Source organism: Gouania willdenowi, unplaced genomic scaffold (genome assembly GCF_900634775.1).
Source record: "Gouania willdenowi unplaced genomic scaffold, fGouWil2.1 scaffold_111_arrow_ctg1, whole genome shotgun sequence".
Lineage (NCBI taxonomy): Eukaryota > Metazoa > Chordata > Actinopteri > Blenniiformes > Gobiesocidae > Gouania > Gouania willdenowi.
Genome location: NW_021144859.1, coordinates 94,112 through 118,726, shown reverse-complemented (window position 1 = coordinate 118,726; position 24,615 = coordinate 94,112). Strand labels below are relative to the sequence as shown.

At 36.8% G+C, this 24,615-nt stretch overlaps 3 protein-coding genes across 3 annotated transcripts; 2 read left to right on the top strand and 1 right to left on the bottom strand.

Moving 5' to 3' along the window:
* The first annotated feature begins 1,996 nt into the window (after positions 1-1,996).
* Positions 1,997-6,131, top strand: LOC114458403 (transmembrane protein 50A). Its single transcript, XM_028440769.1, has 7 exons — positions 1,997-2,067; positions 3,896-4,001; positions 4,093-4,205; positions 4,761-4,828; positions 5,084-5,176; positions 5,529-5,586; positions 5,676-6,131. Exons 2-7 carry the CDS (start codon positions 3,900-3,902, stop codon positions 5,719-5,721), a joined length of 480 nt encoding a protein of 159 aa, XP_028296570.1. The 5' UTR covers positions 1,997-2,067; positions 3,896-3,899; the 3' UTR covers positions 5,722-6,131.
* A 64-nt stretch (positions 6,132-6,195) lies between these two features.
* On the bottom strand, positions 6,196-11,208 carry LOC114458402 (ammonium transporter Rh type B-like). Its single transcript, XM_028440768.1, has 10 exons — positions 11,024-11,208; positions 10,614-10,800; positions 9,614-9,764; positions 8,889-9,036; positions 8,045-8,217; positions 7,779-7,916; positions 7,561-7,688; positions 7,399-7,478; positions 6,811-6,884; positions 6,196-6,454 (listed from the first exon to the last, which is right to left on the bottom strand). Exons 1-10 carry the CDS (start codon positions 11,172-11,174, stop codon positions 6,428-6,430), a joined length of 1,257 nt encoding a protein of 418 aa, XP_028296569.1. The 5' UTR covers positions 11,175-11,208; the 3' UTR covers positions 6,196-6,427.
* Positions 11,209-12,441: 1,233 nt separating this feature from the next.
* LOC114458406 (macoilin-2-like) lies at positions 12,442-24,530 on the top strand. Its single transcript, XM_028440772.1, is given in 13 exon segments — positions 12,442-12,737; positions 14,322-14,463; positions 16,220-16,346; positions 19,318-19,441; positions 19,632-19,810; positions 20,749-21,301; positions 22,503-22,661; positions 22,817-22,999; positions 23,691-23,808; positions 23,895-24,034; positions 24,036-24,067; positions 24,152-24,229; positions 24,232-24,530. Coding segments are annotated over 13 exon segments (2,079 nt in total). The 5' UTR covers positions 12,442-12,657; the 3' UTR covers positions 24,396-24,530.
* Positions 24,531-24,615: the final 85 nt, after the last annotated feature.

Here is a 24,615-nt window from a genome sequence, read left to right as displayed (position 1 = left end):
GCTTGGGGCTACTACACTGGAAGTAAGTTTTATATTGTCATTTGTATTTAATATGACACTTTATCCAAATTATCACTGGCTGTAATGCAAATAATAGTTAAAACATTATGTCAACACTATATTACCGTGAAATTATTAACAGCTTATGCCAGGACCACACCGATCCAAAACACTGTAAATTGAAATAGACATGGTGATTTTGTAATAAGATAAACATTTAAGCTCAAATAGAGGCTTTTGAAAGTAGACAGATAATTGGGCTATTTATTAACCTCTAGTCCTCCTTTCAAATAAAGGAGTAGTAACATTCAGATATTGCTGCACTGTTATCAACAATTGTGATAAGTGTAATTTCATTGACTTAACTTTCAATTGAAACATTAACTTGAAACCTTTTAAGTTTGCGATAATAGTTCCACTATAAAGATATTATAACTTAGTTAGTTCTCTTTTTCTGGGTTTTGACATCTGTAAGTTTTTAGCACTTCTACATTACATCACAATACAGAGATTAGCTTGAGTGGGGTTTCACAGACAATCATTTACTCACGTTTGTTCATTAACTGCATAAACCGTGCCTGAACTTTTAGGCCTACATTTTTTTTTTTTTGCCAGTGTCTCTCTACACGACATTTATGAATATTTTATGATCTGAGTGATTTTTTTTGTTGTTGTTAATAATTAAAGATTAGATGTGCCCATTTCCTGCTTTCAGACAATGCCCATTAAATACATTTCTCAACCACAAGCTTGCAAACTCAATAAAGCCAGGAAGCTGACTTAGAACACAAGGCCAAAGTGTGCAACATCTCAGCAAATATAAAAGCTGATAAAGCTAGATGACTAGGGACAGGGAGGATTAATAAAACTGTCTTCAGGTATAATAAGAGGCTATCGCATATTGTGTGTACGTGTGCACCAATATTAAATAACCAATGTTCATAATTATCATATATACATTCTACGTTACTGATTTGCATATTAACAATAACTCTAATATATGAAATATAAGTCGATGATCGTTTATTGTGTATTTTAGTTTACAGGTTATATTTATTCATAAAAATCTATTTGTTACACTAACTGTTTGCTCGCTCTTGTTTTTTTATTATTATTTTTTTAGATCCTGCAAAGAGGATGAATGGTGCCTATGGCTACATTGGATATTTGGGAGTCATTGGCCTGTCCATAGCCATCGCCCTGCAGTTGCTTGGGATCTTCTAAGAAGAATGGCTCTGTTTGCAATAAAAGCCTAAAATGTGATAGCTAACATGACATTCTGTACCACACACGTTGAATCCTTCTTTGTAGTCCAGGAATCAGCAAATCTTTCCACAGCCTGCACTGACTAATACACAGATATATACTGCTACATATTTTCATGGACCACTAAGATAATTTTCCAATGTTTTTTCTAAATGTATGCTTTACGCTAACACGTTGAATGTCGTTTCCCAAAAAAAAAATCAATAAAGCTAATGATACTGATGCTACAGAACCAAATGTTTCTCATGATCCTCTGTTTGAAGACGAATGCCTGAGGCACTCATGTGACACTCACAAGGCTGGAAAAAAATCCTTCATCTGTTGGGCAATAAAGGAAAAGATCTCATATTTTTAACCCACTGTCCTGATTATTATTATTTAAATAACACACAAAACAGATTATGAAATACCAATTAAATTTGCAATGTTTCACAAACTATACACTGGATATGTAGGTGTCAGTACAGACAAAAACACAGCAAATGGTGACTGCATAAATTCAAGATAGACTTGATAAACAAAGATTAATACTATTTATTATTTCTTTGATTCAAGATTTAATTAATGCTTATGTTAACATGCTAAAACACTGAATGGCCCACCATGGTTGTCAGTTGTAGGATGATATACGCTTAAAAAAAATACAATTTTAAATAAAGATACTTGAACGCATCATGGAACGTGAGATTCTCGCGTCAAGAGTTCGGGGACACTGCGCATGCGTGTGACAGTGTGTCGGAAGTGTGTCGGAAGTGAACTCGTTTTTATCAAACGGAGCCACATCAAAAACATTAACAAAAGGTAGGAATTACACATAAAATGTCACCATAGACACATATTACCGACTCTCTGCTCCTTTCTTTTAGTTACGGGGTTAAATGGTTCAGTTCTTGTTTCATATTGAAGTACTTCGTTGCAAGAAGAAAAACGTACAAGGAAATGTTTGCTAGCACCAAAGGGATGAACAAAAGAAGACGACGACACGCTGCTTTTATTCCTTTAACATTCTCAATGCCCTCTTTAGCCTCATACACACACTAATAATTTGGTAAATAGACTATAAATATTCAGTTGTTTTTAGCGGATTGGTTGTTTGGTCCTGGGAATGTGTGTTTACAAGGCAGGGGATTCAGCATCATTCGCAATGCAAGCTAAAGCTACTGCAAAGGAACACGGTTATTGGGATTCATCCCATGATTAGAAGTTTAAAATATCTGTGTGTATATATGACAATAATCCAACTATTGCTAGGACATAAGGAAGTTAGTAACCGGCCTTTTAACTAAGTCAATAAACTGTAAAAGTCATACACATACAGTGAAAAAGACAGTAAAACTATCTTAAAAATAGGACATGCATAGGTTGTGCTTGTATACTAAATTTTGCATACTAGATATGTTAGATTGTTTTTATTATACAATTGGACAATTTCCAAGTTTTGTATATACAATTATGACGCAGTGGCTATCCGTACGAAATACGTGTCAATAGAACGGCAGTCTATCCTCTCATTGGCCAGATTAGGTCACGTGTTAGGTGCACCACGTGACTTAAAGTTCCGTCAGTTTTATTTAAACTCATATTTATTTTTAGCTACCCCGCTAACCCTTTTATTTTAGCCCTAACCCAGGAAATACCCTAAAATGTTTTGGGGCTTTTTTTTCTTTTCGTATATGTATTTATAAAGGCGTAATTTGCCGTGTTAAATATGTTAAAATGAAAAATATACAGTATGTCAAAAATTGAAAGTGGGATTCAAACACACGGCAGTGGAAGGAAGAATCCTTGAGTCAGGCTACTTCATCTATTGTACGGATAGACTGCTGGTGTATAGATATACACTATGGGACACTTCCAATTAAAAAAAACACACAACAAACATTTATTAGACTTGGGGATTGTGTTGTGGATTTACTAAAAACTATTACCACTGATAACTTCAATGAAATCCTTTCTCTTAGTTTCCACATGTTGAATTATTGTAGATGTCAGGCAATATGTACGTTTCTTTGTCAGTTGATGATTGAGGTATAAAAATGGCCACGTATAGGAATCTGAGTGTTGCAGAGACTTAATTTGATAGTTAATAATAACGTGATATTAATTAAAATGTATTATTTAAGTCATTTGCTCATCCATGTCTTCTTAATTATGGAAAAAAAATATGTCTGTAGATTACAAAATGGACTTTAGATTGTTCACATGTGTAAATATTGTTTGAATATGTAAATGGTTTCATTCATTAATTTTCCTGGAGGTAACTAATTAAGTTGACCTTCACTTCTTCTTCAGCAGTTCACTAATTTTTTGCATAATTAGTTCTTTTTTAGACACTGGCATAATTTTCTCCTCATTCTATTGCTTTTGAAGCATCTCCAAAGAAGGAGACGTGGTCAACATGCAATGGCTGAGTAGTATATATAGTTATACACTTATATGTACAATGTATTAAATAGACCAAAGCTACACTGAGGTGACTGTAAAAGTAATTTCACTCTGCCTTTGTGGAGAATGAGTTGTCCTTGTCAATGTTATTAAATGTGAAAAAAAACAACCTTTTTTTGTGCTTTTTTGAATAAAAAATTACATGTGGCAAAACACATTTTTATTGTGGTGCGTTTTATTTCAGAGCCATGTCGGGGTTTCTGGATGGAATCAGGTGTGGAGACTGTGAGTGTAACGTGGACTGGGGCGAGAGAAGAAACACCATCGCCTCAGTCGCTGCTGGAGTTCTGGTAACATTCGCTTGACTTCATCTCTTTGCGTAGAGTCGACCATGAACTCTCCAGTGGTGAAGTTGTTTAACAAGTTATGTTTTGTTTTCAGTTCTTCACTGGTTGGTGGATCATCATCGATGCAGCAGTGAAGTATCCTGATGAGGGACAGTTTCATCATGCCTATCATACATGCGGCGTCATTGCTACTCTGGCGTTTCTGATGTAAGATCACCTGCATTTTTATTTTCATGTTCACACTGTGTTAGTGTTGGAACAATAATAGTAACAAAACGGGGCGTTATATATAAATCAATAGGCTTGTGTCTCACTGTGAGACAGTTTTCCATTCCCAATGCTAAGATGGCATGCAATCATTTTCTGACAGTTTTGAAAGATTATTATGATATTTTTTTTTACAGCGGTTTGCCAAAGTACTCACACCCACTGAAGTTTTCCACGTTTTGTCCCGTTGTAAATGTAATTGTATGTCACCGGGATTCTGACTGAGCTGGAGCTATTGAACAAAGTAGTGCTAGGCTTGTAGACATAGATCCTAAAAGCTTTGCTGCTGTGATTGCAGCGAAAAATGACTCAACAAATTATAGATGTGGGTGTCTGAGTACTTTTGCATGCCACACTTTTCAGTTTTTTCCATTTTTAAAGCTGTGAGCAGCTGCATTTTACAGTATTTTTGTGTTTTTGGACAAATACAGACTTGAACAAATCCTGCTTAGTCATTGCTGATGTGTTTTTTATTTATTTTTTCGGTCCATCCAGGATAAATGCAGTTTCAAATGGCCAAGTGAGAGGAGACAGCTACAGCGAGGGCTGCCTCGGACAGACAGGTGAGGTTGACTAATTCACTTCTTATGAATGCCATTGAGTGAATTTTTTTTTAACCCCACTTTATCAATTATAAAGCCATTGAAAAACTTTTTAAAATAACATTTATATTATAATTACGGTTTTGTAAGTTTCATACACTTCTTATAGCCATAATTTAGATGTAGCTATGTGTAAACGTGCAGTGACATTAAAGCTACCCAAACAGCGTCTGTGGCAGAGCCCAATAACGAATACTTTCTTATCTGCTGTTGCAGGCGCTCGAGTGTGGCTCTTCATTGGCTTCATGCTGGCTTTCGGCTCCCTCATTGCCTCCATGTGGATTCTGTTTGGAGGGTTCGTCGTGCCCAGTAAGTCCTGCTCATCTTCACTGAGGCACGGCTGCTAGCACAAGAACAGCATGATGCAATAGTTGAATATTAGTCATAATATTATGACCAGCCGCCTGATTTCACTTTATCAAATGCATTGACTGTGGATGCATTTCTTCAGTGATGAGGCCTATAGTTTGTTAAAAAACACATTTTTGGTCCATTTTTATTTATTTTTTTGCCTTATTGACGTGTGTCGAAGAGGGCACACGCACCCCAGCACATCCCACCCACTAACTGGTGCCATGATAATAAGATAACAGCATTACTCACGTGATCTTAATTACGTCAGTGAACACGGAGTAAATATGTGACATTTTCTTCCTTGCAGAAAAGCCTGTGTACCCCGGTATCGCCATTTTCTTCCAGAATGCTTTCATTTTCTTCGGGTAATCCTGACGTCCATCCACAGTTAGCTTGTTGCTTTATCCTATTCTGATTAGTTTGTGAATATAAATGTGTGTTTTTGTCATTTCAGGGGTTTGGTCTTCAAGTTTGGACGCACAGAGGATCTCTGGCAGTGACAGACTTGTTTACACTCGGCTCTTTCTACTGTAAAAGACAACGTGCTTCAGTCATTATTCACTTTCTATGAATATATGTCTACTTTTTTAGCTTTAAAAATAACATCTCTAATTTATATAGTTTGCTGTTAAGTAGCTAAATCATAACGAAGCACAAGTTTTCATAGATCGCAGGGGAGGTTGGATGTTTTCAAGTGCGGCCCATCTTTAAACGGCCCTGTTTGCACACATACTGCATAGCCATGTTGTTACAACGGTCACTGTGTATATCCAAATGTGTATTTCATAAGCTTTGCTAACTTTAACTGTTTGTTTAACCTTTGGGGAGGTTTACTTATATAAAACCTATCAATTTGAACTGCCTGTTAAAAGAAGATAACCTAAATTATTAAAGTATGTACAGAAATGCAGATTTCTGTTGTACTGTTCTTTTTTTTTCCACCCCAGATGTCTTCGAGTTTTTCACTATTGAACTGAAAGTTGAGTTTTAAGGTAATGTTTTTCCATTTAGCTTCCATTCAGCCAAACAGTTTCCAACAATTTTAGCAAAATAAAAAAAATATTAAGCAGTAAATAAGTGTGGACATTTATTGTTTTTGCATTATTGATATTTAAAATGTTCTATTTTTTTTACTAAATCAATACAAAGTCAGACATCGGCATCATTGTACAATCAGCACTTCCAGAATCATATGGGTTCCATACGTTATTTGTGCACAGCCAGGTGTGGGAACTGAAAAAGAGAAGAAAAAAAAATTCTTTAATCAATATTTAAGAGTTGGCTTTCAAAAATAATAGCAAAACAAAATTTACTTTGTGGTTATTTGTAAGTGTTTAAAGTAAATTTCAGTATTTTTGTGCATTTGCTTTGGGACCCATGGTGGCATGTGTCCTCTGGGGCGGCCATTTTCCATGTTTGTCATAGGCTGTAGTTTAACTGAAGAGCAAGTCTAGATGTGCTTCATATTATTTGAAGACATTTATTTTATGGGGTTTTATGTGCAAAAAATGCATTTTACGGGTCTAAACAATCCCTGCAATGGGCTGCTTTGGTACCTGAGCTTTATGCAGGTGCTATGAATTGCTTACCTCCCAGAAAGCTTGATCATCAAAGCACTTCTTGTTTTGGGGAGTCCTCCAGATCTTTAGCTTGAGTAGAAACCCTTTAGAAATGTAACATAAGCATTAATACACAGTATGTTATGTAACCCCTTTGTACGCAAATGAAAAACAATTACACTTTGAGTTTAAATGTTCATATTATATATATTATATTGTAATTGTGTAATTGATAATTAATTAAAATGATGGCGTAATTGAAATTATAATTTGAAAAATCTGTTGCCGTTGTAATCGTAATAATAAAACCTATATTTTCATTGATTAGGAAGCCTAACAAGTCAACTAATAGATAAGAAATAAGTTAGATCATAGATATTAGTTTTTAATGTAATTTACAGCTGATTTAGGAGCCGTTTAACTTTTATTAGGTTATTTATTTCAGGGTCATTAATTTTAATTGAGAATGTGTTTGTAATTGACTTTTTGATGTTAAAAAAAAAACTATTGTAATTGGAAAAAATGCTGGTAACTGTTATCGTAATTTTGCATGGGTAATTGTAACTGAAACCCTGAATGTGACACATTTTAAACTGTCCCAGCATAGTGCAGTGGTACCTGTCAGGATTCCCATAGACAAACTGGTAGTGATGGTGATCAGCAGGGTGCAAATATGAAACACAGCAAACCGGACGGCCCTGTGGGATAAGCAGCCAATTCCACATATCACCTTTTCTTTATATCTGACACCTGTCATATGCGCATTCATTGCGTTCTTACGTTGTGTGATCATCACACTGTCTGATCAGCAGGATGAAGTGTGCGAGCCATCCCAGCAGACCAGGGAGTCCATGTGTGCTTAAAATAGCTCTGGTGTCGTGGCACTGAAATGCAAGCAGCATGTGGATCTGGAAAAACAGAAATGATCTTGAGTTCAAAGCCCTTTTTGGATGAATTAACAAAAGTACACAATTTCCATGTTTTATGGTGGTTCCAACCTGAAGCAAGTGGAATCCAATGGTTGATAAGATGGCAGCAGCAAACCCAATAAGCATGGCCTCCCAAGGCTGAAGAACCACTGGCATAGAAACTCCAATAGCCACACCACCAGATAGAATGCATGACTGCAAGTGAAGCTGGTCACACAGTTTAAAACAATCAGTAATGGCTTCTAACATTATGAGTCCAAACTTTTCACATTAACTCATGGTGGATCTTGTTTTTTTTTTTTTTTTTTTACTACATATCATGTGTCAGATCGTACCAGGTTGAACCTCCCTTTTGGATTGAAGATCACTGACACAGCAGCTGCTGTCACTGCACTGACAGCCAGGGCCAGGTAGGAGCTGCACACACACTCCAGCTTCCTCACAGGAGATCGCCCACTCAGGAGAGCAGAGTTAAAACTGGGCCAAAACACCCAGAGAAACACAGTCCCTGGTAAACATAGAGGAAAAAAACCAGTAACACATAAAGGGCTGTGGATTTACCAAGCTATGGAAGACAGAGGTGCAGGTAACAGATTACGAGCACTCACATTACTGTAATTGAGTTGCTTTTATGGATACTTTCTAAATCAGTACTTTTACATGTACTTAAGTATGTTTAAAAGAAGTAATTTGTTACATTTCTACACCCAACCATTACTACATAGTCAACCAACCAGATTAAACGTAACACACAGTGCCAAAATAGCATTGAATGAGGTTATTTTCTCAGTTTTAGAGTTTATAAATGTATCTATACTCAAAGCCTTAGCATTTTATTTTGAATGTAATTTTTTTTTTTTATTTTGTTTAAAAAATAAATAAAATGTACATTTAACTAAATGAAACAGATGGTGAAAGTAACTAGTAACTTTTACTTTGAGTACTATGTAATTTAACTACTTTTTACTTTTTGTACTTGATTATTTTATGTATTCCTTACTTGTACTTGAGTACAATTTAAATCAAGTAACAGTACTTCTACTTGAGTAGGATATATCAGGTTTGAGGATACAAATTTACTTGAAATGTACGATAATTCTCAGCCTAACTTATCAAATATACAATTTTTTTTGTATTATCCCAATAAAACTACATGAACTAATAGGTCTAGTTGTTTACCTAACATGGAGAATAGTCCTGATTTGTGGTCAACTTTTTCCTTTTCAAATCTTTGCTCTGAGTCTTTCCTGTAAAGGATCCAGGTCACCGTGAGTCCGAAGAAAGCACCAAATATGTGAAGCAGCATCATACTGTTTCCAGGCCGGACCTAGAGCGAGGAAACCTGAGTGTCAACAAACCATTCTTAACTTAACTTACAAATAGGGCTGAACGATTAACTGTATTTGCGATATTATCACGCGATTTTGTAATCGCAAAAGCTGCAATTATTATTATTATTATTATTATTTTTAATTTATTTATTTATTATTTATGTTTTTTGTTTTTTTTCTTGTCCTGTCTTGTACTGTCCTGTTAAGTTCAGAGAGTGTTTAAGAAGTGCAGTCCACATGTTTACATGTTTCATGAAACGTGAAGTGATATGTTGAAGAGGTAAAGCCACAAATTTGTTTGCTTTATTGTTGTAATCTGTGCTTTAAAACGTATATTCTATATTTATTTAAAGTTTAAATGAATCTGAAATTGTTTAATATGAAACAGATTGATGTATTGCTTGTGTTCATTGAAAAATACATGACAAGAGGCCCTTGAAAAAAATATTTCGCATATAAAAATCGCAATCGCAATATTGAGGAAAAAAAATCCTCAATAACTAGATTAGTTTCCAAAATCGTTCAGCCCTACTCACAAATCTGTGGACAACATGAAAGAAGATATTTGCTCACTTTGAGGAGATTCAGGAGGAGCCATTCATTCAAAACAAAGCCTGACACCTCCAGCAGGGCGATGAAGACGAGCTGCACAGGGTTGGTCTTTCCCAGCACGGCTCCGATGGAGACGAGGGCAGAAACTGTGCATATTTCAGCAACAACCAAACTGTTGGAAACAAATCAATTCTGCACAGTGAAAACCTGAATCCAGTATTTGACATTAACCAAAGTTAAAGTTTTTAACAATTGTATAGTGTATAGATCTATTAAGCAAGTGTTTTTCAACCTTGGGGTCATAACCCTATGTGGGGTTGCCTGGAAATTATATGGGGTTGCCTGAAATGTTTAGAAACAAAACAAATTGCAGCATAAAATGATAATTTTTAGTTTGTTTTATCTTGTTTATTTATTTATCTATATCTATTTTGCACGTATATATATAGACAAATACATAGTATCACAGAAATAGATATACAGTGCAGGAAGAGGCAGAAAATTCAAAGAGCTTAAATATTTATTATTCTTTTTCAAATTAAAACACCACAATGTCAAACAACTGTATTCTATACTACTTTCTCAAATATAAATTTCGTTTGAAAAAGGTTTTGTATAAAAATATCTGAACTGGCACATATTGTCACTTTGTGCACTAATAATGGCTACTCTATATTTGTAACAGTGTAACAAGCATGATCAAATGATTTATTTTAGAGAAAAAAAAATAAAAATTTGGGGTCGCCAGAAATTTGTAATATAAAAAAGTTTGGGAACCACTGTATTAAGGGCTTTTATTGTGATAGAATGGAAAGGAAGTTGGGTTTCTTTGTGTACCACATCCAGATATGTGTAGTTTCATAAAAAGGACTTGAGTGCATTTATTTTTTTTTTATCAAACAGGAAGTCATACCCATAGTCAGGAAGTAGTGGTGCCAGATAGAAGGTGCATAAGCTCCAAATGGTTTAATATGCACTCACAAACAGATAAACAGACTCAGATTAAAATGATGTGACCCACCTCCTCATATTAAGTCTGATCTTTCCGCTGTAGTACCAGGACTCCACATTGTTCAGTATAATGGCCCATTGAGTGGTCATGGTAGCCACAAGGAGGTTGAAGCCCACAGCACTGAAGCCATGCCTGACTAGAAAGGTGCACATGAAGCCAAACCCAAACATCACCATCACATTCACGTCCTGGAAGTCTGTAAGCAGAGGAATGGAGCAGAGATTGGTCAGATACAGGCATTTTACTGATGGATGGATGGATATTGGCTGAGTTTGATGAAAAACCTTATCAATACTCAGAAGTTCTAACTGCCTTTATAATACTGTTATAAGACATTAGATATTTGATGTAATAGATAATATACCTAAAAGACAACATTTGGATTTTCAGTTTCATTCCAACAACCCAAACTACCTCACCTGTGTAGGAGTCCTTGAAGGTGCTGCCATTCACGTTCACATTGCTATCGACTTCTGCACAGAAAGCAAAAATGAGAATAAACCCTGTTTGCAGGACAAACAGCAGAGGCCCCAGGCGGGAGCGAAGACTTGGTGCGTACTGGGGAGCCATTGGAGCCTCCTCCAACTGTCACTGCTGCCACTGGTGCTTTGGAAATGGGTGTAACCCCAGACACATGTGCTGTTTTGTTATCAGCTGCTTGGTGTGCAAACGTCCGTCCAAAAGAGGAGGAGGTTTTGTCCCATTAGAGAGTAACTGGCACCAATGCTGGATTTTAATTTGAAGGTTCTATGTGAGTCACTGTATATCTCATGTACTTTTTATGGCATTTCTTTTAAGAGAAGACTTATTGTGAAGAATAAGAAATTTTAACTCACTTGACACCTAACAGAAGACTTATGAGCCAAAGGTTAACCATACTTAGTGCTAATGTACCACAAATACCTTTACACCCAGTGACAGCATAATATGGTTGATTAATTTTACTGGTATTTACAGTTTACAGGCCAGAATCCACTTGGTGTTACTGCCTCAAAATAAGGAAAACAAAGCTTGTTTGTTCAATCCTCCAATTTTACTACAACACCTCAAAACAAGTTGTGTTTGGTTTCCTAAATGGCTGCATGGTGATTTTGTGTTTCTGGTATTTAATAGCATGTGTTTGTTATGTGATTGATACAGACCTATGAAAGACGAATAAATGTTATAAAAGCAAACTTTTATTTTGGCAAATAGCAAGTGAGAAGAACAAACCTTAAATCATAGACAAAGTTGTCCTATCAGGATGTGTGCACACTGTGCATTCATCATAAATCAGGTTTTAAAACACACATTATTATTAAGTCTGTCATTGAAAATGTCAATGACAGCTTTATTTCCATATCAAGTTTAACCAGCCAAGGCTGACCAAAGTCGTGATTTACAATAAAATAAACTAGGCAAAACAATAAAACAAATGAGAAGTAAAAACAGTAGAAAATATGTACACAACACCCAATAAGTAGCAATGGATAAAACCATAATATGAATCAATCCTGTCGATAACCAACATACACAAAGACTTATAGATAAATAACCACAGTTTGTTTGCGACACAAATGGAAAGTATTCCCACATACCGCATGTTCAACTCTCATAATAAAACCAAAAGCGGAAAAAACCCTTATTAGAAGAAGCCCCGCCTCATAAATCAGGTAATTGGTCAATATGTGATGCCCGATTTGTCCACAAAGAACATCTGTTGTGATTGGTGTAGGAGAGCTGAGTTATGGGGGCTTAGCTCACAGTGATTGGCTGGTTTGTGTGTCTATCAATACGAGAGGCCCATCCTTCAATCTGATTGGACGCCGTGTCCGTCTCACAAACAAACGTAGGAGAAACACAGCGCGGTGTGCTTTCATTGAGCCTGCGCTGACTGAAAAAGAGGAGGTTCCCGAACACAGTCCTTTATTTATTTCTTTGTTTCTAGCGGGAGGAAAATAATAACAGCAACGTAAAACGCACGCACTTCACTTTGTCATCATTTGTCTGAATACACGAGAAAACTGGATAAGAAAACAGCGGTTACTCGAAGGCCAAAGCCAAGCGGAGGAGGATGAAGCGGCGCAATGCGGACTGCAGCAAACTCCGACGGCCGTTAAAACGGAACCGAATCACCGAGGGCATATACGGCAGGTAACCGGACAGAGGCGACCTGTGTTGGGGCAGCAGGCATTGACGTTCAACGCTTCAACAGCTTCCTAAACTTAGCTGCTGATGCTAACAAGCTGCCACTGGCCAACCAAGGCATAGCTTAGCTTTGTTGTGCGCCGTAAAGGCTAGCTGTGAAGCTAACTGTAGCACTAGGCCCCATATCAGCCTGTCAGGTTAGCTGTCACCAGGTCTGTGACACACAGACAGTAGTGTTCGAAGCACGTTGTAGCAAATTCAACTCATTACTGTCCACACATTGTTCTCTGTCAGTGTCACAGACCTGGGCTCCTTATTAACGCAAACATCTCATCTACTCAGTGCTTTAATAATGTGCAAAAACATTGCTGAAGGAACGTTCCTGCAATAAACATTTTTCAAATGATAGATGAAATGATTATTTTACATTTTTAATGTCTAAAACTTTGACATTTGTTGGCCTGTGTGATTACTGTAGCCGTCTGTAATGAACGTGTTTAAAGTGTAAAATCCTACAGAATAACAGCAGTTTAAGGCAAGTATTAAAGCTGTCCCATTGACAATGCAATAGCACACATGTACATTTACACATGTAATACCGAGACTTTAATTTAAAAAATATATTAAAAAAAATATTGTTTAATACCAAAACAAGACCAGCATTGGTAAGATACTGCTGCTGAGCTCATTGATAAAATACACGTAATAGATTATCTAAAGTAGGGATGTCCTGATACAACTTTTTCACTTCCGATATGATACCGATATTGCAGCCGTGCATATCAGCCTTTACCGATATTGATCTGATATGATATCAACACGAATCATACATACTTTTATTAGGTTTTTTGTAGTGTGGAATGTTAGAAAAGGCTTGATCAAGTGATGTTACTCAAACAGAGAACAATAGTCAGCAACAGTAGGTTACTTTATTGGAGTGTGAACCAGAGTCACCTATTGATAGAAGTGCTGGAGCGCAAAATTTTATTGGAGCGCTTATATCGGTGATTTTAAATGCAGTCCAATAAAATCCGATATTCGTTTTCTGGCTGTTATCAGACCGATATCCGATATCACTATTGGACCGTGACACCTCTAATGGAAAGCAAGTTTTGACTACGGTAAACAGGTTTTCAGATTATTCATATTTTGACTTTCCAAAAAATGCAAAGCATCTTTGCCAGAAAATTAGTTGAATTTGGCATTAGTAGCTTCTTTTAGGTAAAAAGAAGTAAAACAAGTAGAAAGCTTGAAAGTTTCATGTAAAAGCTGAAACTATTAGTGCTGTCATTGTGTCCTATTATTACATGTGTAAAAGAAATGGTTGTACTGCTTACTTTAAATAAATATGCAACATACAGCTACCTCCAAGCAGTCCAATTGTTCACCAGCACTCTATATTAATTCATCTCCCAAATAGAGATATATTACTTTCTTGACTCATGCCCTCCAGCAATAATAAGATTAGAGTAAATATTATGGTGTTTTATTTTTAAAGCTGCCTGATTCTGTAACAGAAATGTTATGAGGTTTGGCGAGCAAATGGAACTACTAACACCTTTTTTTTTTTTTTTTTTTTCCTGTTTCCAGTACTTTTCTCTACCTGAAGTTCCTGGTGGTTTGGGCGCTGGTGCTACTGGCAGACTTTGTGCTTGAGTTCAGATTTGAGTACCTTTGGCCGTTCTGGCTCTTCATCCGGAGTGTGTACGACTCCTTCAGATACCAGGGGCTGGTAAGAAATTACAAATGGTGTTATTACTGTTGCTGTTATTTTATGATTACCTGCAGAGACACACAGGTACTCTGAGTACTAGTTCTTAACTTGTTCATGTGTCATGGGGATCGGGACAAAAATTATTTTAACTTTGAGAGAATATGTATTGTGAAGTGGTCCAATATCATTTCTCTTAATCTCTATAATTAGATTTTTCTTTTGAAAGAGCATCAGATCAACTGTTGTTTAAAGTAATTAAATGATGCCAAATCAGCAACTGTTGACTGTATGTGCTACTTGTCCTGTTGGAATATAAAAGACTAAAACATATCTATCATCTGTAAGATTTAGCCCAGGAAAGAAAGTCTGAACATGTTCAACTTGTGAAATCTCATTAACGCTTGTGGTAATGGCTAGCCAGTAGCCAATGTTGCTAAAGACAAGCTCAGGCCCCTCTGCCAGATTCCAAAGCCCAAATTTAGAAGTCAAGCAAATAGGGCTGCAACGATTCCTCGAGTTCCTCAAACACCTTCATTACTAAAAATGATTGACAGATTTTTTTTCACTGCCTTGAAGGCTCCTTTAGTAAAAAAATGTATGCAGATATTTTTTTTAAAAAACTGTTAAAATGTTTACCATAATTATTTTTTGTGGTATTGGGTTGACTCCACATATATTGGAATTTTTTTAAATTCTACTTTACATAATATAATATATAATTTTGTTCTTTAAAAAAAAAAGTAAACACATTTGTTATTAGTGATCAGTCATTTTTTCCTGTTGTATACTTAAAATTGAGCTTTAACTAAGCAAAGAGTATATTTCATCCAATTACTAATTGCCCTACGGGGATGATTAAAAAAAAACAAAACTGATTGTGATTACTTGATTAATCAAAAGAAATGTTGATAGAATACTCGATTACCAAAATATTCCATACAAGCCAAGTTAATGCCTGAAGAGAGGATGTTTTTGTAACCATAAACGTATAGTTTGCCTGTGAATTGTCCAGTTATATTCAGTATGTACATTAGCACTAATGCAATCAATATCCCTAAGAATAATTGATTAATCCCCAATGTCTATAAACTGGAGTAGGTAGAACAATCTAGCTGCAATCAGTTACTTTGTAAAATATTGTGTGTGTAGAACAGATGTGGTTGTTTTCTAAAGGTTGGAAATAAATCCAATTTTTAGGACTGTGCTAAGAAGTTTTAATGAATTATTAAAATGTTCATAAACAAGTTTTAAAATCATCCATAAAATGAGAAGTAATCACAGAATGGAATAACTTGTGAGAGTTGGACAATCATTCATAGTGTTCAGATGGTGAAACATTTTACTAGCCAGGTTTATTTGAGTGACACTACAAGCCAAACGTCATGTTGAAGTAATTTAATCATCAAAGCACTCCTTTGATGCACTGACTATAGTTCTGACCTGGCTTACTGCTCATCACTCCGCCTCACAACTATGTGTCATCACTTTATTCTTGGTCTATTGTTGCTCTTTTACATTTGCATATCATGAATGCTTTTGTTGAAGCATGTTGTGTAGGAGTGTGCGTGGCAAAAAAGGATGAGATATTGTTAAATCTTGTCTTTAAAACATGCTGTTTGTTTTGTGTCTCTAACTTAAAGGTTTCATTATCAACTCATCAGTCAACCTGTAGCTTTCAGAATATTGTTGAGGTTTAAGTGGTGTCATGTTTCACAACACCGTAATAAGATCTATATTTGCTTCTCATCTAATCTTGCCCTCTTCTACCCCACAGGCCTTCTCAGTATTTTTTGTGTGTGTGGCGTTTACGTCGGACATCATTTGCCTCCTCTTCATCCCAGTGCAATGGCTATTCTTTGCTGCCAGTACCTATGTATGGGTGCAGTATGTTTGGCACACAGGTAAGACTCTTTGGGCCTATGCTACGAAGCCAGATTGCCTCTTATAGCACTAACTTCTGGGATTTAATCAGTGTGTGCGGTCCTACGAAGCTGGCTAACGTCTTACGGAGCTAAATCACCATGGTAACTTAGGCTGAACGACTAACCTGGTCGGGACCAGGTTTTGTTCTGGATAAGATCTGAGCGAGTGCTAAAGTCGCGCCTCCTGACCAATCAGTTCTCTTAGAATGCGAGCTGTCCAATAAAAGGTGATGTGTGAACACATCACTGTGTGGATCTGATCTGACAGGAGAGAGAATATTTAGACATCGATTCAATCCTTTCATTTACCGAAGACATAATTTAGGAAAGATATAGATTTACATTTGATGGACTGATCTGTAGCTTCGTATGTGTGGACGGGTGAAGTAATTAATTAATTAATTCATTTCTTCATATGCTATAGTGAGGCTGACAGCATTAGCAGGAACATTACTACAGATTGTGAAACAATTTGCTGTCATTCCAGTGTGTGTTATAAATAGGTCTACTTGAATAGAAACACGTGTGTGCTGTGATAAAGTGAAACTCAGCGCTGTCCGTTTATCATCCAATGGATTAAGATCATAAATAATCTCACGCTTTTACACATTAACAGTGTCAGCAGCTTCCTGCCTGTGTTCTTTCATTCCTAACTTCTCTGTAACAACAGTGTTGTTTTTGGTCTGAATTATGGATTTTAATTATTCATATTTTAAACTTAAGCTGAACACCTAACCTGGTCAGGACTAAGTGATGTGTGCTGCACTAACACTGTTGCTCTTCGCTGTCAACATGGATTTAAATGAATTATATTTGATTATATTGGATTACCTCATTGAACTGTAAAAAAGACAATATAACCTCACTGGACTGATAAAATAGACAATCTAACATGCATATAAAAAAGTGCAATAAACGTATCTGTATCGGAATCCTACACATGGCTTTTCCTCTTGATATCTATTTATATCTGCACCTTATTTTTTAAATACTACTTACCTCATGTAAATACTTGCTGTTTTTTTAATCCTGCAATACGAGCCAATACATAGACATTTCCTTCTTATCTGTACTGTAAAGTTCAAATTTGAATGATAATAAAGAAAGTCCAAGTCTAAATCTAAGTCTTTGGAATAGTATCAAAAAAATACATCATCGCTTATTGCATGAGCCAAAGTCTAAATTTGGCCATTACTCATTGGTTTCTTCTATTGTTTCTACTCACATTGATCTATATCTTATATTCTATCTCATAAGATTAGGTTGCAGATAATTATAACTTGAAGTTTACTGGTGTAAACTTTTGGTATTTGCTTCCAAAGAATTTGCACTTTCTACAGTTTCTTTAGAGTCCCCTCATTTTATGGTTTTTATTATTTAAAAAAATGTTATTTAAAAAACAATTCAAAACATGTTAATAGTAGATTTCAAAGTGTCATCAAAGTGGGCCTAAATGCTTCCTTCAACATACCAACAATAAAAGCACATAGAGCTAATAATTTTCACCTTATATCAATAAACTGTCTGTTATGTATATACAGGAAGCCTAATGGTGCCATCAGGTTGAAATTGTCTATCTTTTATGCAAATCAGTGATAGAACAGATCTTTTTAATGCCCTGGTTGGCGTTCTTTCATAAAACGTTTACTATTAATAGTTCAGGAAAGAACAGGTGTGATCAATGCACTTTGCATTGTCTGATTTAGGGTATCCCTCAGTGTTTGCCACAGGCCTCGTGTCAGATTGAAATCCTAGAGGTAAGGTTGGGGGAGGGACACTCATGGTGGTCCCCAGTGTTTTCCACTACCCTGTCCTCGAGCTCTCCAAACTTTTCTCACCAGTCACATTGAGAACCATAGATGTCAGAGATTATTAATACCTCCTGCATGTCAGCAGGCCATGGCTAAATGTCTGAGCGCTTTATAAGCACAGAGACAATGAGTCAAGTCACAAACCAGAGTAGCATGTGTAACCTATGATAAAGCGCTATATAAAATCCTATGCATTATTATTATTATTATTAACTGTCAACTAGGGCTGTGCATTGCCACAAATCTAATGATACAATTCACAGTTTGCATTTCACGATATCATATCATATATCCAGTACTAAACAATATGATATACATCGCAATATATCACACTATCAATAATTACAAATTTCACCTTTACAAGTACAAAAAAAAAAAATTCAACTTGTGAGAACAAGTAAATGGTAACTAACTGCAATTCAACGACTAATATCAAAACAAGTGGTATAATAATAATTAAAAAAAAGTTTAACTTTTGCTTCTACAACAGATTCGGATTCTGTTAAGTTCCACATACATATAAGTGCTCACTCGGTGGTTTTATAAAAATAAAGTGCAATCAACTTCCAAGCTAAAATGCATTGAGGAGTGATGTAGTTTAACAAGGTCAGATGTGGTTCACTGACACCTAGTGACTGGGCATTTACGAGCTATGCATATGTTCCTTCAAATAAATGTTTTTTTTTTTCTTTAAAAAACGTGATTAAATAAAAATCAATTTGGACATTTTTTGGATTGATACAATAATATATTGCCGAATCGATTTTTTTCTTACACGCGTAATATCTTTGTTAAAGGTCAACCCATATTTAATGATTCTCTGTTATTAAATTAAGGTAACTGTTAACTGGATGGAATCACTCTGATAGGTTGATATCTACAGTACCTTCATCATTATGGTTGCTCATCTGTTGGTCGATGATTTAGAACATCTAAAAATTTACCCAATTTCATTTCAACTGTCACATATTTCTATTTTTTGATAGGTATGGTGTTTCTCATTATTATCACAATGTCACAAACATTTCTTTCTTTATTTATTAAATTTGAACCTACGTTGGCATTCGTCCATCTCATGAAAACTATTCCAGTTTGCCTGCCTCATTCTAACACCCTCGACCTGTGCACTTCTCTTTCAGAACGAGGGGTTTGTCTACCCACTGTGTCTCTGTGGATACTTTTTGTGTACATAGAGGCAGCCATCAGATTCAAAGACCTGAAGAACTTCCATGTGGACTTGTGTCGTCCTTTTGCTGCACACTGGTAAGCTTCCTAATCCTCCTGTTCATGTTAGATCAATGCCTCTGACTTTTGGCTGACTGAAAATGTAAAAATGGCATTATGTTTTAATTAGGCTACACTAGTGGTATACAGGATTTGATATCCATTTTTTTTAAGCCTTTTTTTATTGCTGAGCCTAAAGAAATGCTTTTATTGGATCATTTCTCTGCAGCATTGGCTACCCTGTGGTCACGCTGGGCTTCGGTTTCAAAAGCTACGTGAGCTATAAGATGCGCCTGCGAAAGCAGAAGGAGGTGCAGAAGGAGAATGAGTTTTACATGCAGCTCCTACAGCAGGCTCTGCCTCTAGAGCAACAGATGCTTCAGAGGCAAGAGCGAGAAGCAGAAGAAGGTAAGAAGCTTCCAGAGGATGTGGTTTGCGTTGCACAGCTTACCTGGTAGAGTCTGGATTTAAAACATGTTCCATAAGAAAATGAACTTGGTGCAGGCGGGGGTTAATGTGTGACTATTACAGGACAGAAAGAGAGCGAAGCCAGGGCCTGATTTTAGCTAGAGAACTGATGAATAAACATTAATATATTTGGACCTAGTGAGGGAAATTTCAACCCTGATCTTTTGGTTGAGAATCAGCATGGTCACATGATATGAATAGTGTGGTTTATTATTTGGATAGAGTGTGGCTTTGTTTTCCAAGTAAATACTTTTAATGATGATGTATTTTCATGGGGTTTTTTTTCTTCATCTCTGTTAATTCTGAGTTTTTAAGTCGGTGCGGGTTTTTTTTTTTTTAGCTTTTGGGCACATTTAGATAAATCCTTAATCACTCTTTGAAACAAGAGTTATATAGCTGCGTCGATTTCTTTTTCCTCTCAGTGGACTTCATGTTTGTTTATAATGATTCTTTGTCAAAACAAGCCTTTGTGATTCCATGTGCTGCTTTATGCTTTTCTAAACAAAGCCTGCGGTAACAGGTGCACCTGCTCAGCAGTCTAAGCAAACAATACACACAATGATTACTACGGACCATTATATGTAAATATAGCTGCAGCTTTTGATCGGCCAGGGTGACAAATCTAAAGTTTTAGAAAGTTGAGTGTACAATATAAATAAAAGAGCAGTATCAAGTTGTTATAGCTACATGTTGTGTGTCCTAACTCACATGTGATCCTTCCAAATGACGATGAAAGTGGTCTTATTCAATTTTAACTGCGTAAGTTTGTCCCAAAGCCTTGCATGTGTACAGCTTTTGTTCTTCCATCATTTGCTCCCATTTTATGTATAATGTGATGTACAGTAGTTCATAGTTTACACTTCTCCTGTTTGTTTCAGCAGCAGCAGCTAAAGGAATATCAGAAGTCGAAACACCCCAGGTGTCACAGAACGGCGCCCCAGCCAATAAAAAGACGTCGGCACCTCTGCCGGAGTTAGAGTATAGAGAAAAAGGGAAAGAGGGGAGGGGTGGTGGGGAGGGTAAAAAACAACACAACAGCATTATGCCATCATCAGTGGACTCTAAACTTCAGGAGATAGAATACATGGAGAACCATATAAACAACAAGAGACTGACTACAGAGCTGGACAGCACGGACAACCTGTTGCCCAAAGAGGACAACAATTCCTCCTGCTCTTCCTCCTCGTCTTCTTCATCCTCCAAAAATTACAAAAACGCCGGCAGCAACGCCGCCACGCTCAACTCCTCACCCCGAGGACACAGCGCCACCAACGGCAGCGTGCTCTCCTCAGCGCAGCCGTCCTCTACGGGGAAGAATGAGAAGAAGCACAAGTTGCCGGTGGGAAAGGGAACGTCTGGGGGATCCCACAGGGACCCCACTGACAACTGCATCCCCAACAATCAGCTGAGCAAGCCAGAAGCACTTGTTAGGTAAGAAGCACACGCTCACATCCAAGGCCGCAGCCTAATTAATCTCCTTATACCTATTTATATATTTCCATGCTGGAGTGGACTCAAAGGTTTCCATGTGTGTACACACCATGGAAACTACAAAAACTCACACTAAATGAAAGTAAAAATTGATTGGTAATATCCTAATTTTGACCCATGAAAATTAGGTTCTGCTTTTACAATTTAATAATAATACAATTAATAATAATAAAAACTGATGAAACTAACATGAACTCAAATGAAAGAATCATAAGAATGCTGAGGACAACTGTCAGCATGGACTCCTAAATATTATGTTCTGTTTAATGTCCATGTGAGCATATGGTGTAAACGTGAAACAAAGAAAGCAAAAGAAAGAACCCTCCTGTCTGTTATTTTAGACACTCACCACAAAGGTTGACTCGAGTGAGCTGTTGAAAATAATCAGAAGAAGAGCCATTGTAATCCTTTTTGGATGTTGGTACAGTAGCACTGATGTCATATTAAAGAAATGGATTATACAAATGGTAACTAAAGTGCACAGAACAGCGTCCATAGATTGTGAAACAAAATATCAGAAAAACAAAATGTTATTACTTACAATAGATAGATGGATAGATAGCACTATATTGGTTCCTTGGGAAGGCTTCCTCAGGTAAATTAGGGTTTCCAGCAGCATTAAAAAAGCAGCAAACAGGGTCAGTATAAAGTATAAATACAGAATATGAAATATTATCTTAACACATATCGAACAAGTATTTATTAATTTTTTTCTTTTTGTTCACTTTATTTGATCCCTTTTGCAATTCCTACAATTGTTTTCAAGAAAAGTCAGATTTTCTTCTTCATTTTTTTTTTTTAAACTAAATTGAGGTTTTATTTACTGAGCCATAGTTATAATGTGTTCTTATTCATGCATGCTGTTTAACCAACTCACACAATGCTAATAAAATTTCTGCTTGAGCCTGAATTTACCCATTTTTCTTGAAAACAAAAAGTTATATTTTATTCTGAATTAAGTTAAGGTAATTTGCAAAAAATGTTTGATAAAGATGAGAAAGATACTTTTGAAATGGACTGTACACCATCGTACGTCAGCTCCATTGGTTGGTGTACCACTTATTTTCTATTTTCTAGTTTCTTTTTGATGTTGACACCATTTGCTGAAGTGTGTGTAATGTTTGCACCCCCACTCGGACAGACTGGAACAGGACGTAAAGAAGCTGAAGGCGGACCTGCAGGCCAGCCGGCAGGTGGAGCAGGACTTACGCAGTCAGATCGGCTCTCTGGGCACCGCTGAGCGCTCTATACGAACGGAGCTGGGCCAACTGCGCCAGGAGAACGAGCTTCTGCAGAACAAGTGAGCTATGCTGCCTTGTTAGCATGTTAGCATATCACACAGATCCCAGTGCAGAATTATTACTTTGTGCAGAGAGAATGTGTTTTTTTTTATTTTGTTGCACATGTGCTCTCTGATGCTGAATGTCTGTGATTGATTGTGTCCGTCTGCTCCAGGCTTCATAATGCTGTGCAAGCAAAACAGAAAGACAAACAGGCAGTGGGGCAGCTGGAGAAAAAGCTCAAAGCAGAACAGGAGGCTCGAGTCACTGCCGAGAAGCAGCTGTCGGAGGAGAAGAAGAGGAAGAAGCTGGAAGAAGCCACAGCAGCACGAGCAGTAGCATTAGCGGCCGCGTCCAGGTACGTTAGCACCACGGTTGGGGTCAATTGTCCTTTTAAACGCATAATTGATAGTGAATTACAATTATGATGTGATTATAATTGTAATTGAAATGAGAAAAAATCAGTTGCTCTTGTAATCGTAATTGAGTTCAGATAATTGATGTAATTGGATGGAATTCTATAAAAACTGTAAATTACCATTGAATTAAACACAAACGTGGTGAACAATGTTTACAGATCTATGACCTACACATATTTTAATAATTATTAACTACATGTGTTTCAGTTCAACTTTTCCCACTACCTTTCACTTCTCTTCAGGTTAATTTTACCATTTCAAAAATATATAAATGTAGGGGTATACTGACAGAAAAAAGACTGACGCCCAAACTAAAAACATTAATACCAATATGTTTTTATGGATAATGAAGCGTAACAAGGTAACCAAGAGATGAGAGAGAAATTAGATGATAGATAAGATTTTTTAGTATTTTACAGCTGATTTAAGACACGAGTCAAAACTGGTCCATTATCATAAGAGATGCTAATAAAAAGGTTACGTTTTATGGGTGTATTTATTAAAGGCTTAGTATTTGTGATTGTAATTGTAATTGAACATCGATAATTGAAGATGTAATTGTAATTGATCCCAACCTTGATTAGCGCTCTCTGCTCTATCCTAACATGGAAATGTTTCTCTCTGTTAGAGGGAGTGTACAGAAACGCTGCGGCGACGTATCACTGAGTTAGAAACAGAGTGCAAGAAATTATCAATGGACATCAAACTAAAGGAGGAGCAGATCCGAGAGCTGGAATTAAAAGTGCAGGTTTGTACGAATTCTTTGCTGTATCTATCAAAACAGTCAACACCTGGTAGTCATTATGCAGTCTGACGTTATGGTGTGTTTTCCAGGAGCTTCATAAATATAAGGAAAATGAAAAAGACACAGAGGTGCTGATGTCAGCGCTGTCAGCCATGCAGGATAAAACCCAGCACCTGGAGAACAGCCTGAGCGCAGAGACCAGGATCAAACTAGACCTCTTCTCTGCACTGGGACGCCAAGAGGCAGCTGGAAATTGCACAAGGTTCGCAGAATATTCCTGGAGTGAAAGATTTGATCTGATTTCACCACGTCACTGATGAGGTAACGTGTCGCTCTTTGTTCTCAGGTCAGATCCTGCAGAAGGACCAGGAGATCAAAGACCTGAAGCAGAAGATTGCCGAAGTGATGGCCGTCATGCCCAGCATCTCTACACAGCAGACACCAGCAGCATGACCCCCGTGGCCCCCCATTACTCCTCTAAGTTCATGGACACCAATCCCTCTGGCCTGGACCCCAACGCCTCAGTTTTACCAGCCCTTAAAAAAGTGAAAAAACCCGTTCCCTTCATTTTTATCTCCCCTACAGGCTGAGAATGGTGGTTTCATTTTAAATTTGGTTTCACTCTGGGTTCTCTCCCTGCCAGGTCAGAAGGATGTTGTATCGTGTGACTGTATTTGCTGTAGTTAAAACAAAGACAAAAAAAAAAAAAACCTAATGCAGACATCTTGCGTTGACAAGGAAGCCACTGAATTTTCTTTCTTTTAATTTTTTCTCTTTTGCGTCTTGGTGAATTCTCCAGGATCGAAGGTT